This window comes from Anser cygnoides, chromosome 4 (genome assembly GCF_040182565.1).
Source record: "Anser cygnoides isolate HZ-2024a breed goose chromosome 4, Taihu_goose_T2T_genome, whole genome shotgun sequence".
In the NCBI taxonomy this organism is placed as follows: domain Eukaryota; kingdom Metazoa; phylum Chordata; class Aves; order Anseriformes; family Anatidae; genus Anser; species Anser cygnoides.
Window position 1 is genome coordinate 41,588,273 of NC_089876.1, and position 13,954 is coordinate 41,602,226.

The 13,954-nt window shown below is 40.6% G+C and overlaps 1 protein-coding gene across 1 annotated transcript; it reads left to right on the plus strand.

Annotated features, from left to right (window-relative positions):
• The first annotated feature begins 303 nt into the window (after positions 1 to 303).
• ZNF330 (zinc finger protein 330) lies at positions 304 to 13,954 on the plus strand. The gene is made up of 10 exons (XM_048075006.2): positions 304 to 444; positions 3,796 to 3,925; positions 4,187 to 4,206; positions 4,312 to 4,382; positions 6,505 to 6,584; positions 7,887 to 8,013; positions 8,744 to 8,848; positions 11,311 to 11,357; positions 12,468 to 12,585; positions 13,226 to 13,954. The coding sequence occupies exons 2-10, from the start codon at positions 3,806 to 3,808 to the stop codon at positions 13,501 to 13,503; spliced, it is 966 nt and encodes a 321-aa protein (XP_047930963.1). The 5' UTR covers positions 304 to 444; positions 3,796 to 3,805; the 3' UTR covers positions 13,504 to 13,954.

Genomic DNA, 13,954 nt, shown 5'->3' on the forward strand with positions numbered 1-13,954 from the left:
AAGGGAACGTTCTCAGTGAGGAGGAAGATTACTTTAATTAGGATCGGCAAAAAAAACTAACCCTCTTTTAAGAGTTTTTTTTTTTTTTTTTTCCCTCATTTCAGGACACAAACACTCATGTGGAGGCAGCAGCTTTTTGTGTGCATGTGCGTGTGTCCGAGAAGACGCAAGCGGACAAAAGCGGCGTTACGCGGCCCGCCGCGGGCCCTTCTCCCCGGCGCTGAGGCAGGCTGGGCCCCAGCGGCCCTGACCAACGGCCCCAACGGCCCCAGCGGCGGCTGGAGCGGAACCTTCGTGCCTCGGCGCGGGGCCGGGCCGGGCCGAGGAGCGCTGCCGGCTTCCTCCCGCTGCCGGAGCCCGGCGGGCGCTGAGGGGCGGCGGGGGCTGCCGCCGGGAGCCGGGGGAGCTCCGGGGGAGCGGATGCCGCGCAGCGCCGAGGTCCAGGTGGGGAGCGGGCGGTGCGGCGCGGCCTGGGGGCTGGAGGCCTCCGCCGGGTGCGCGGCGGTGCGGGGAAGGCAGCCGGTTTGTGTGGCTTCGGGCCCGCGGCTGGGCCCGGCTGCGTGCCCCGGGCCGAGGCGTGCTGCCGGGGGGCGGCCGCCGCCTTCAAGGCCGCGCTGGGGGCACCGCGGTGCCCTGCCCGGCCGGGGGCCTGCTGCCGCCGCCGGGCGTTTCCCTAAAAGACGGAGCAAGACCTTCAAATCACGCTTCCGTGAAAATTACTTCGTTATTAGGTAGGGAGGAATATCAGCGTGGAATACTGTTAGCACAGATCTTATTTTAATCGGTGTTCTACTCCTGTGCAAGGCTTGCCAAGTGGTGAAGCAGGTTTCTGTGAATCCAGCATGGAAGCAGACGTGACCCAGCGAACCCCATTCCTCTTCTGGTGAACAAGCTAGGAGCTGTCTGATGGTGACAGACAGGAAGTGCTGGAAGGCAGAAGGCTGCTTCTCTCCATATTTGTGTGGTGGGACAGGGGTAACCCAACTGTCTCCCAGTTGAACATCTTGTTACAGCTGTTCATTATGTTTGTGACAGCAGGGAGGTCAGCGTGTCACCCAAGTCAGAATAATGACACGAGGGAATGTCCTGCTCAGCACACAAGATCCAGATACGTGCTGGTGCAGTCTGCTTCCCTGTCTGCTGCAAACTGACCACGCGTCTTCAACGACTCATGAAAAACAATTGCAAAGAGGGGAAAAAAAAAAGGCATAGGCATGGTACAACCCCAATGGAATTTAAATGCCAAACATAATTTATGTATTTAAATAGCACAGTTCGTGTCAGGTAAAATACACTAACAGTCTTTGGAGCTGTGGTGGGAACCCTGATGTCTAGACCTGTATTTGCCACAGCAAGCAGCGCAGCCCGTGAGGAATAGTAGTGGGACTTTTACAGAATGACGCACAATGCTGAGGACACAGTACGCAGCCACTCACCTCTTACGTGCCCTCCTGATGACAGGACTCAGCTTTATCTACCACACCTCAGAGAGTCACGCTCACCCCTACTGCTGCTCCAACCCAGTCAATCTGGAACATTTTGCTCCAGAGTAGAAAATTTCAAATGGTGGAGAAACCCTCATGCAGAGCTGGTTGTGGTTCAGGAGTTCAGGTGCTCTGTAGGTCAGCAGGTTCGTACCTTCTTGGGCTGAGGAGGGATCCAGGTATGGACCTACTACATCCTGGGTGGTTTCTCTGGCAGCACGGTAGGTGGAAAGAAGCAGGGTACACAAACACATGCAGTGTGACAGACGGTATTGTGAATTTCTCATATCCTGTCTGAACATTTGGTAACAGTGCTGTGCTGCCTAAATACATTTTTGGGTCACCCACCAGCCTCAGATTACAGAAGGATTGTCAAAACTGCGGGCAGAACATACTGCATAGGAACATTAAATACTGATCGGCACTTTTGAAAGGTACAATACCCTGATTTGAAAGGAATTGCGGGTAAACAAATTTTTTTTACTATCGTAATTTTTGACATCATAACACTATTGTGCTATAGTCAGAAAATTAAAAGATGGCCAGTTCCCTAAAAATCTATAATTTAGGGCAAAGACAAACATCTTACATGGAAGCTCAGAGGGAAAGAGTGATAGAATATTGATCTGTAGGGTGGTGGTGTTTATTGTTTGGTGTTTGAGAGCCTGGATTAATTTGATAGCTTTGTTAAAAGAACCTGACATTGCATTTTTGTTGTTGATAGCACAGCTTTCTAAAGAACTCCTGTCTTTGACATTTCTCATAATCTGTGTCCTCAGTAGTCATTGAGAGAGCGTTTCTTATGAAGGTGGTTTGTCTTCTCAGTGCTTTCGTTTATGAGGTAATGTGAAGAAGTCAAGGTATAAATACTAACAATTCGATTCTATTGTTAAATCAGCATTCAAGCAGCTTGAAAATTAGCGTGCAACCTCATATTGGACTCCAGTGTCAGAAATGTCATGGTCTAGAATAATGACAGTTGCCAGCAGGGAGCTTAGCAATACTATTTTGACTACATAATATGACACTAATAGAACATAAACGGGGTGCGGAATGCTACAGCTGAGCAAACTGATTAATGTGCGCGATCAAAAACAAATTTTAATATTTGGTCAGGACAATATATTTCTTTGTTCTGGAAAGTTAGGATCATTGGGTTTATTTCATAAGACCTTTTGAAAAGATACCAATTTTTCTTCTAAGTTTAAGCTGCTACAGTTCACTGCCTGTTGATGCTGCAGCTGTCCTTGCAGATGCCAGCACACGTGCCTACAAGTCAGCTGGGAGTTAGGGACGAGGCTGGGGAGAGCAGGTACCTCCCGTTCCCTCTCACCAGTGGCCCCTGTAGCCACCTGGAGACCTACTGGAATCAGCAGAACTTTGCTTTGGCAGAGCTGTCCCATCATGCGGGCCAATTTCTGCCAAGCCCAAAATCTATAGCGATTTTCTTAAAATTCCATAAGTGGAAATGGAGGTTTTGAGATGACAATTTGGAGTCGCCTCTGCTTGTATCACTGAGAGTTCACAGAGTTCACTGTGGAGATGAGATGACAAGAGCACAGTGGTCTGATCGATTTACCGACAGTCTCACCACTGCATTGCCTTGGTTCCCTCCTGGAAAGTTAAAATAGACACATCCAACCAGATGCAATTAAATTAGCATAAACCCTTCTTGGGAAACAGTGGCATCTTTAGAGCAGTGCATGCTCATCTCATTATTACTAGTGTGCTAGAATGGTAAATTTGCAGTTCAAACATCCCTTTGTCACAGCTCTTAAGTCTAGAATAGTGACATTTTGCTTTCTAAGCTTTCACAAAGCGTGAAATTTGCATGTTTGCAGTACACCATGACTCACTCACCTGAAGAATGCTTTTTAACTGATTTAAGTAGTTAGTGAGTATGAGAAGAGAGAAGCAAGAATGAGCTGAATATTGTCCTTATTAAACAGGCAACAAGGTGATCTTAAAACAGAGGCCCATCGCAAACAATTATAGAAAGCATAACATTATTCCAAAGGCAAAACACTTCAAAGACAGTTAAGCACAAAGGGGAGGACAGCAAAAGTTCTTTTCAGATCACAAGGTTCTTCATGGTTCAACACATGATTCTTCGAAGAGGCTGGACCCTTATTCTACAGTTGAAAAAAAATCTCAGAAAAGGAAGCGGATGGAGATGAAAGATAGTTAACAGATGGCAACTCCAATATCCAGTTTTTGTGCTGGATGTGTCATCTGTATCTGTGCATTTACATGTATTGTAAAGTGTACATGTTTTGTGTGTGTTCACTACATACCTTTTTCTATCCCACAGACGGTGAAAAATGCCTAAAAAGAAGACTGGTGCGCGTAAGAAAGCTGAGAACCGCCGTGAACGTGAAAAGCAGATAAGGGCTTCAAAAGCCAACATAGATTTAGCCAAACATCCTTGTAATGCTTCAATGGTAAAATAACTTAAAATTTTGTATTAAAATACTTGATTTTCTATTATGTAAAACCAGTGATAGTACCTTAACTGTATTTAATACCCCTAGAATACCATTCTTCCTCTACATTTAAGGTTACATTTGCATCAGAGGTATAATACTTGAATAAAAAGTTTGGTTCCTAATCAGAATTTAATTCAGAGTCCCTGTGGGGTCTATACATTTTATGCTCATACAGAATAAAAATAATTATTAGCATTTTGTTTCTTTTTCTTTTAGGAATGTGATAAGTGCCAAAGGTAAATATTTTTCCCATTCTAAAACTATCAGTTTAACATTAATTGGTTTCAAACATTTTGCAAGTCTTGTTTAATGTTCTGTTTTGTTTTTTTCCATGTGCCTAGACGACAGAAGAATAGAGCTTTTTGCTACTTCTGTAACTCTGTTCAAAAATTACCCATTTGTGCACAGTGTGGTAAGTGGAAATAATGAAGGTAAACATACTATTTCACATTCCCTTTTGTGTTTTTAAACTCTCAGGAGTTATAGTACCTTTATCTTAAAGAACCTTTGCAGTTTTTGGAGCAGGTTCTTTTAAATCTGTTGTGAATATCCTCCTTGAGAAGAGGTTCTTGCTTTATCATGCAAACGAATGCATATACCTCTGACCCTCCAGGGTTTGCAAGTCTGGGCCATGGGCTTGTCTTCAGTATTTGATATTTAGAAGAACTTGTCTCACTGCCTTTTGGGACTGAGAACATATGACTTTTTCCCTAGATTTACTATATACAGTATTGTTTCCTAGTGACAACAAAGATTAAAAAGAGCTGACTGCCACAAAGGTACTAATACATACTGCATTTGGGGGATGATATCATTAATATCAATTAAAGCAACAGTACATTATTGTCCTTACATGGTTTTGTAACATAAGCTGTTTCTGTTAGCTCTGTGTGCTAGAGGGCTGGTGCTTTTGAAGAGAAGGTCTCCTAGTGATAGAACTGGGTTCTGAATCAGGCTAAACTGTTTATGTAAACAACTGCTTGCTTGCAGGGGAGGTTAATAATCATTTTAGACTTTGAAGTGATTTTTGTTGTTTTACTGTTTCAACACATCCTCAGAGATTTTTAATTTGTCATTAAGCAATTTGGCTGTTTTGTAGTCTGATGCTCAGAGCTGCTGACATTTGCAGCTTCCAGTGCCTTTGTTGGGACCTGCAGATACTGAGCATTTCTGGAAGCCAGGCTGACTGTGCAATGGCAGCGCACCATCCTTCATAAGTCTTCCTTCTGTCATCATGTAGTGAAGTACTAAAAACACATTGTGTATTTTACAGTCTATTATACATCTGAAGTTGACTCCCATATGTTGAATTTATCTTAATCTGCAGGATGTTTCTGAAACAAAAGCATTCCTAATAACCACAAAACAATGCTGAGTCCCCTAGGGTTTGCCAGGACAAAGACCATTAGAACTGTTTGGTACTTAATCAAGTGTTGTTGACAGGCCCCATAAACAAACATCATCTTTCCTAGAGAAGTCCCTGAGGGATGGGAGCACGGCAGCTATATTGCACTGGCCCAGACCCAGCAATATCCCCACCACCTCATGTTGCCCAGATCAGATCACCAGTGGTCATTCCTCAGTGCCACTTGGCATCTGAGGCATGATTAAATCAAAACTCTGCTGCTGATGCTGCATACTGGGATTTAATTGCATTTGCAGAGTAGAATTTGGTTTTGTTAGCTCTTCAGTAGGTTTGCAGGCAACATCCTTTTGTTGATTCCTCTAAGGAGGAAATAACACAGACACCAAAGGGGGCTGCAGCAGCTCAGCTTAAACCTGTGATAAAAATCCCAGTGCAATAACCTGGGCTAATTACAAATTTTTTTTGCTTGCATAACTACATACAGAGTATGGATCTTTGTGGTAGAGCTACTTACATCAGAAGCAAGGATTAAGGGAAAGTGGTCACCCTGGTTGCTTGTGTGTATCAGAATGACTTTGAAGTACAGACTGTGGCTTCTAGTCCCATCCAATCCCTGCATGTAAAGAAAATTATTTTGCCTAGGCAGTCATCTCATATGGTTCAAAACCAAAAAATCACACAGAACACACAAAAAAGCAAGGATCTAAGTACTCAAGTAATTAAACCATCAGGTACATGTGTTTTTTTTTTTTTTCAGAGGGCATCAGCCTTGGCCACGTCACTACTATGGAGGGATAGAACTGGCAGCAATTTTAAATGTAACTTTTCGAGATGTTGTTGCTTGACTTGCACCGTAATTACTTTGTTTTGACATTTGAAATTCTTGCCAATATATTCAGCATGGCTCAAAATATACAGCAAGACAACTGATTGCCTCATCTCAGCACTGGGGCAAGAGATCTTGGCTGAAAACAAAACAATTAATTTGATCTAAGGGTGATATAAGGTTAGGTTACAGTTTGCAAACGTTTGCATTATTTTTACCTAGATATAGAACTAAGTACTGGTGTTTGATTGAATTGCTGCTCTTATATCAACATTCTTTCTAACTTTTTGAATTTTTATATACTTCTCTTGTGGTTGTTTACCACTTTTTTTTTTTAAACAGGAAAAACCAAATGCATGATGAAGTCTTCAGACTGTGTCATAAAACATGCTGGTGTGTACAGTACTGGACTAGCAATGGTGGTACGTATATAAAATGACAGCCTGTGTTTTGCAGTGAGGGGTTATTTATGCAAATCTTTCTAAAATAAGATAGAACAAACTTATGCAATGATAGCATGTACCACGTGAAGATTTTTCTTTCATCTTACCATTGCAAGCTGATTTTTCAATTACACTGGAAACTCAAATTTTGCCCTTTTTTTTTTTGATTCATCTCCCGCAAACCCTGACATATGTCCTGGATGTCAACAGATCTGTGTTGGTGGCAGGCCTTAAGCACATGCATTCACAGTACAGGGGCTTATATACCTCATAGCCAATTTCTAGTCTTCATTAAAGACTAGAATCATTTTTTAGAAACTAGTGGGCTTGATTTACTTACTGTCGTCTTAGTGTTTTGCAGAGAGCAACCTGTCCCGTGGCATTAGTGGGGATTTTATTTAAAAACAAACAAAACCCCACATTTGGGCTCTTTGCAGAGATAGTCATAACTTCTAGCTGTTGGATTTCTGATTCTTAGAAGAAAGTTAATTAGTCCTGAGAAGCAAGGTATGGCATGTCATAGGCTGTGGATTAAATGCTGTACAGACTGAGCCTCTGTCCTGTTTCTGTATCCATTTGGCAATCAGCTTTTCTCAGTAACACAGCTGGCCTTTCCAGTCTGAAGTTCCTAAGATCATTCCATGCCTTAACAGACACAACCTCATCAACAATTAATTTGGATTCACTATTGTTTTGTTAGTTGTGTGTGTGTGCACATACGTAGTAGTTCATTACATATGGGCTGATGAGGCTTCTTCAACTATACAAAATTGTAGTATTTATTTGTAGATCTTACTGTTTAATTAAAATGAAAAAGTATGATTTTATTTCTGATGAGTAATTTGAACTTTGTCTGTGGAGCTTGTGTTCTAATATAACATGGTTTAAAATCTGAACGAGTGATTTCAGCTGTCAGAATATAGGGCCTTATTTTTGAAATTGCATTTTTGCCAGAATATTGCTATCATTTATGAATCTCAGGGTTCAGCTAGAAGACAATTTTCATGCATAAGATTTAAGTTAGGAAATTTAAAAAGCAAAAACAAAAGGGGAAAAAAGTGTTATCGCTTGTTATATTTAATTTTGCAAAAAATGAGTGTCAAACAAAAAAAGGTGAACCCTGGAGTGGCTTGACTGGAATACCGATTGTTTCATACTCTCTTGCTCACCTGAAATGAACCCACTGAGAGAATAGATACATGGATGCATTCAGGGTTATAGAATAAGAGTTTCTCTAGATATTGTAAGAAGTCCCAAGATAATATCTTTCTGTAATTGCAGGGTGCAATCTGTGATTTCTGTGAGGCCTGGGTGTGTCACGGGAGGAAGTGTCTCAGCACACATGCGTGCATCTGCCCTCTTGCAGATGCAGAATGTATTGAGTGTGAAAGAACTGTCTGGGATCATGGTAGGTTGCTTACACTGAATGAACTAAACTATACTTTTCCCTCACGTTGCTTAAGTTATTGTACCCATATCCCTAACATAGCATTTTTAATCTTCACTGCTGAGTACATTTGATCAAAGCAAGGCATTCTCCCGAGTTGAAAAATACACCTCATGCAGTGGGGAATATAAATAATGTGCCCGAGAACACACAGTCCTTAAATCAGGGACACTTATGTAATTAACTGTCCTATCAGCTGAATGGTTCACGTAAATTAAGCACTGCATCTGGTTGTCAACATGCAATTTGCTGCCATTCTCAATCCTTTCATCTGCACTAGTTCAGGTATTTGGATTCCCAGTTGCTTGGCAAGCCATACTAACCTCTATTTGTGGAATCCTTTAAAATGTGTATTTTAGTGGGCACAGGAGGTGAGGGGGTGGGATGGAAGGAGACTGTGGATGAGAGAAGGTCTGATACCATTTAAAAATACTCAAATGTCATAGTTGAATTAAAAAGTCTAGGAGTAATACTTGTTTTGTATTTATGCTATCCTGTCTTGTAGGAAACATAGTATTTTTCAGTTTAGTAATGGGTGCTGGTGTCTAATTTAGAAGTTTTTGTTGAAGCCCATGATGGAGGGGAGAACTAGGCTTCAGTCAAAAATACATAGAACTGCCTAAATTGTTTGTGGAGCAGAACTTGAAGCCTATGCCTGTTGCTGATTAATTTGCCTTGATAAATCTTTTAGGAGGCAGAATGTTTGCCTGTTCTTTTTGCCACAATTTCCTCTGTGAAGATGATCAGTTTGAACATCAAGCCAGCTGCCAAGTTTTGGAAGCAGAGACATTTAAATGTAAGTTAGTTGTTTGTAGTCCCTTTCTCCCAAGCTAAACAGACTCTCAAATCACTTCCTCTGTGCTCCAGAATGCTCTCCAGAGCCTTTTCTAAATAGCCTGCTTTTTGCTCTGGGAGAAACAGCTTTCATTTCTTAAGTGCTTGCTAATGATATCTAGGCTAGGCCATTTTTCTATGACCTTTCTCACTGCCAGATCATAGGTGGCAGTCTAAAGTGACCCTCTTAGCAGTGGCCAGGACTACATCTGAGCATCTGGGCCAGCTAATGCTGCTTTTTTAGTCCTCAAAGCTCTGCAGGCAAGAAGGAGCTCTTTTCCACAATTCTCACTGTATGATGAGCTACTTCTAGATACCTGTTCCTCAAAAAAAGCAGCTGTCCTAACGTCCTACCATCTGTATTTACTTAGCCTGGCTAAGTTGTCCCAGATTGCTCTGGATGTACAAAGGATGGTCTGTATGGTGGTGAAGGGTTGGCACCTGTTGATTTTGCAAAAGCAGCGAGTCGTGAGGAAGGCCATGACTCAGGAGGTGGTGATCACCATGTTTACTGAGACAAAATGAGCATGGAAGAAGGGACAAAATTGTGTTTATCCAAAGCCTGAACTCACTGCTAGTTTCTTCCCTGACCAGTGGACTGTGGACATGTATGTCAACAGATGCATCAAGTGTTGACACACGAACACTTCTGAGTAAAAAACAGGTGATTTAAGGCTTCTTGTCCACCCAAAGTGCAAAAGGACAAATGAAAAACTTCAACCAGTATCTATATGGCCTTCTTGTTTTCTTACCAGACATTGCTAGTCCACTACCCATCTTTGGCTGAAATAAGGAACTTCAAAGGAAGTGAAAAAAGTATATATCTGAAATAGCCTGTTGTAGACGTATTTCTTTTCTATCCCCATTAATTACTATTTGGTTTCTCCTATGAGACAAGTGTTTGTCCCTTCCAAAATTTTTATGTATTTTGACTATTAAAATATTTTCAGTCTTTTTAAAAGAAATTCAGGGTGCTTTTTATCACGTATAAAGTGGTCGTCTTCAAAAGTGGCTTAATCTCTTGGCCTAATTGATTCTCCCAATTCAGGATATTTGTTAATTTCAGTTTTGCAGTCTGTCTTTAGACATTTCTTATCTCCTTTTTCTCTCTCATCTTTTTTTGCTTGCCAACTGTTTTCTTGATTGACTTCCTTGATGTATTCTGCTAGAATGTCTTCCTGCATAGCAATATTGAAGCAACAACAGCTGTTCCACAAGAATATTTTTTCACTGATTGTTAGAAGCTTTTAATTCACAGAGGTGATGTCATACCCTGAATGGAGAAAGTCCTTTTTGAGGGTTTTCACTGTGTTCTGCATCTTGTGGCACCGTGCAGTCTTGGTAGAGGCAGAATTATAAGACATGACCTTTCATAAAATATGTGAACTTTAAATGTTGTCATACAATTGTAGTCTAAAACCCATTCTGGCTATGAAAAAAATCTTTTACTTTACAACACAAGTTTTTTAATGCAGAGATACTCTAGAATAATTTTTAAATATACATGCATTAGCAATTCTATCTTTAAATGCATGACAGAGTGCTAACTCCCACGGCTATCCTGCTCATGTGCAGAACTCAATTCTTTTACTTCAGATTCAAAAGCTTTGTGAGCATAGGTGTAAGGTGAGGTGGAGAGATGGAGTATGTGTGCAGAGACTCATGACAAGATATATATTGGTGCTTCTTATGGAGTAACTTTTCCCCAGCCTCACGCTGCTAGCAATTCCTGTGTAGTTGCCTTTACTATACTCCCTCTGGTGGAATGAAGAAACCAGTTTGAAGCTTCAAGACAAGTTAGATTTTGCAAATGCTGATTCCGCTCTTTACAGTTCATGTGCCAGCTGTCATTCTTTAACACAGATATATATATTTTTATATAAAGTTGTATGCAATAAAGTATATTTCCTGAGGATGTGACTGAAAATACAGAACAAAATAACTCTTCAAGGTTTGAAATTTGCAAGCTTTAAGTGCCCTCAAATTCCATTTAAATGAGATAAAGGCTGCTGGAGCATTTTTTTTTTTAAAGAACTATAACATGCTAGTGCTCCTCCTTTTGACACTGTGGTACAAGAAAAAGCAAGAAAATCTCTTAACATCAAACTGAATCTGGAACTTCTGTTTTTAAAAATTTGAAAACTCAACAGCAATTACACTTTCTCTCTCTTCAACTTGTACTTTGTGTCAAATTGCTTTATTGCATGGAGGCTTAGATTTGAAAGATCTAGTAAAATAGAGTCAAGAAGGTATTGGATGGTAAAATGACTGATTCATGTTTCCAAAGTGTAGTTTTTCAGGGAATTAAAAACAAATGCCTCGAATTGTTGTATTGTTACATACTTTTTTCTACAGGATGTTAACAAAAATTACAGATCTGCAGTTTCCAAGTAATGAGTTTCACATATTGATTTTCTTCTGCAGGTGTTTCCTGTAACAGGCTTGGGCAGCATTCATGCCTGCGTTGTAAGGTAAAGAATAAAGACAGTTGCAAGTAGCTATGATTGTAGACTTGTTCTCCTTAGCTTCCAAGGCCGGTACCAAATCTTGTCATGCTTTCCTCTGAATTATTCAAAAATATTCATAATTTTTGTATTAGTTTCTGAAGCTTGGGCATAGACTTATGCAAGTCTTTTACTTGTTTGCCTGTTACCACAAGCCGCTGTTGTGCATCCTCATACCAGGTGAGGTGATCTTGACTTCGGCTCTGTGTTTAAATTGGGGCTGTACCATGTTTGGACCTTTTCAAAAAGGCAAATCCATGGTCTTAAACAGAATCCAAGGCTTGGAATATGTTTTGATCTATCATAAAGCTAAGAGAATTTTAAAAGTTTTTGCAAACAGTCAAGTGGTGATCTGACCAGAAAACACTGCAGCATGGATCCAAAAAAAATTATCTCCAGTTTTACACATGCACAGGCTAATTTGTTAAAACCAGGCTTTTGTTTTTACACAGTCAGGAGTAATGTTGTATAAAAAGTACCACCTGCTTCACCATCAGCATTGCCCAGATTTCTCCAGGTACTGGTTCATTGCCTGCTCTTATTTTTCTTGCCCTCCATTTTTTCTTTTTCCTCCAGTGTCTCCACGGCATCAATTTTGTATTCAAATTATTTCTTTCTCCATATATCTTCACTGGCACCCTGGTGCTCAACACATGAAGTTTCAATTTAATTCTTGCCTTCGGGTCGCTGCATATTTATGTTCTGGCATAAATATGATATAGATATGATATGATAGAGTATCTGATAGTATTTTATTTAAGCTTGCCAAGGTAAACCAAGAAGTGGCAGGCTCCTTGTGGGCAGCAATGTAATCCAGTCCTTGAATATGTTACTTTTTCTACCTGTTTATCAGCACCTTTTTGCAGTCTCTACCCCAGGTAACCATGAAACGACATTTAACACGGCAGTTCAGCTCTTAAGTAGTGTGCAGATTCTAGTTCCACTGCAGATAAGAGCTCATTAAAATTTAATCCCGACCAGAAAATCTTGCTGCTGTTAGACACATTTTTGCTTGCTTCTTGCTGAAGATTCTATGGTTAAAACATTTAGCCTTTTCATTCTCTTTTCACCCCCCAGGCTTGTTTTTGTGATGATCATGTGCGAAGTAAGGTTTTTAAACAGGAAAAGGGAAAAGAGCCTCCTTGCCCTAAATGTGGCCACGAAACTCAGCAGACAAAGGACCTGAGCATGTCAAGTAAGCCCGCTTCTCTAGCTAACAAGCTGTACAGTATCACTGGTGACTACTTTTCTGCATGGAAACACTGAGAAAAGTCTGGTTACTTTCAGCAGTTTTACAAAGTTTTGTTGTATTTGTTATGAGAAAAAAAATGTTTTGAGAATTGAGCAGTCATTCTTAATTGTTAGTTGATTCTAACAGTAAAAGTTCCTGTTTAGCTTGAGATTTTAGATCCCCACTTAAGCCTTTATTTCACTTATAAAAAACAGGCTAATGAATTTAGAAGTGTCATTTGATGGCATGCATAGAATCTATTTCTTAACTACTCTTTAATAAATCAGAATATGTACTGTGTTCGTGGAGCACATCCCATTACAGGTTTTCTTGGCTAGAGTACTGAAGGTATATCCTAAAATCTAAATTGTACTCTAGAAGCAGTTATTGATTATACAAACATGGCTGCATGGGGAGAGACTGCATGTAGTGGAAAGGTTCTTTCGGAGGATGGATTTAATCTGAAAATGTCAGATTTAGAAAGGTTGACAGGCATTGTGTGCTCTTAGCTGAGTAGTAAACAAGGACGGAAAAGAAGTGTCAAGATACTCTGCTCAAATTGGTATTGAGGAGTGAGAGCATGATGGTTTTTCTCTGCCTGCAGCACGCTCTTTGAAGTTTGGCCGCCAGACTGGAGGTGAAGATGCAGATGGAGCTTCTGGTTATGATGCCTACTGGAAGAACCTCTCCTCCAGCAAGGCTGGAGATGCAGGTGATCATGAGGATGAATATGATGAATATGAAGCAGAAGAGGACGATGAAGATGACAATGATGAGGGAGGGAAGGATTCTGATACAGAGACCATGGATGTATTCAGCAACTTGAGTTTAGGAAGGACTTATGCTAGTGGGTATGCACATTATGAGGAACCTGAAGATTAATCTTAGTATGCTAGTAGGCTAAAAAGATTGGGAAGGAGCCAAGCAGGTGTTTCACTTATGAGTTGTATACATGCCAGTAGGATAGCTTTATCAGGTACTTACATATCACAGTTTGAGAATGAAGAGTGTGAGACATCTGTAGTAACTCCAAGTGAGATTTGTTAGTATAAACCATTATTGGGTTTGTGACTTGGGGGAGAAAAGGGGAATATTTTTATTCCCCTAACCAGCTGAAGTGGTATTGTCCTTCAGTTACTGAGTGTAACAGTTTAATGCCTTTTTCCTCTATCAATATAGGAATGTGGGAGGGCTGTACAACTTGTTTCCATTTGCTCATCAGAAATAAGTTATTTTTACAATAATTGTTAACTGATTTCGAAAGATTAATGTATTGGTGGGTTGTAGACTTTTTTTTTCTGCACAATAAAGGTCAACTGCATTCTCAAATGAA

What these genes read in the sequence shown, in the direction of transcription:
- ZNF330 (XM_048075006.2), top strand. Translation starts at nt 3,806, where the DNA reads ATGCCTAAAAAGAAGACTGGTGCGCGTAAGAAAGCTGAGAACCGCCGT. An exon ending in ATCCTTGTAATGCTTCAATG is followed by an intron (nt 3,926 to 4,186) that starts GTAAAATAACTT and finishes TTTTTCTTTTAG; the next exon opens with GAATGTGATAAGTGCCAAAG. An exon ending in AAAGGACCTGAGCATGTCAA is followed by an intron (nt 12,586 to 13,225) that starts GTAAGCCCGCTT and finishes CTCTGCCTGCAG; the next exon opens with CACGCTCTTTGAAGTTTGGC.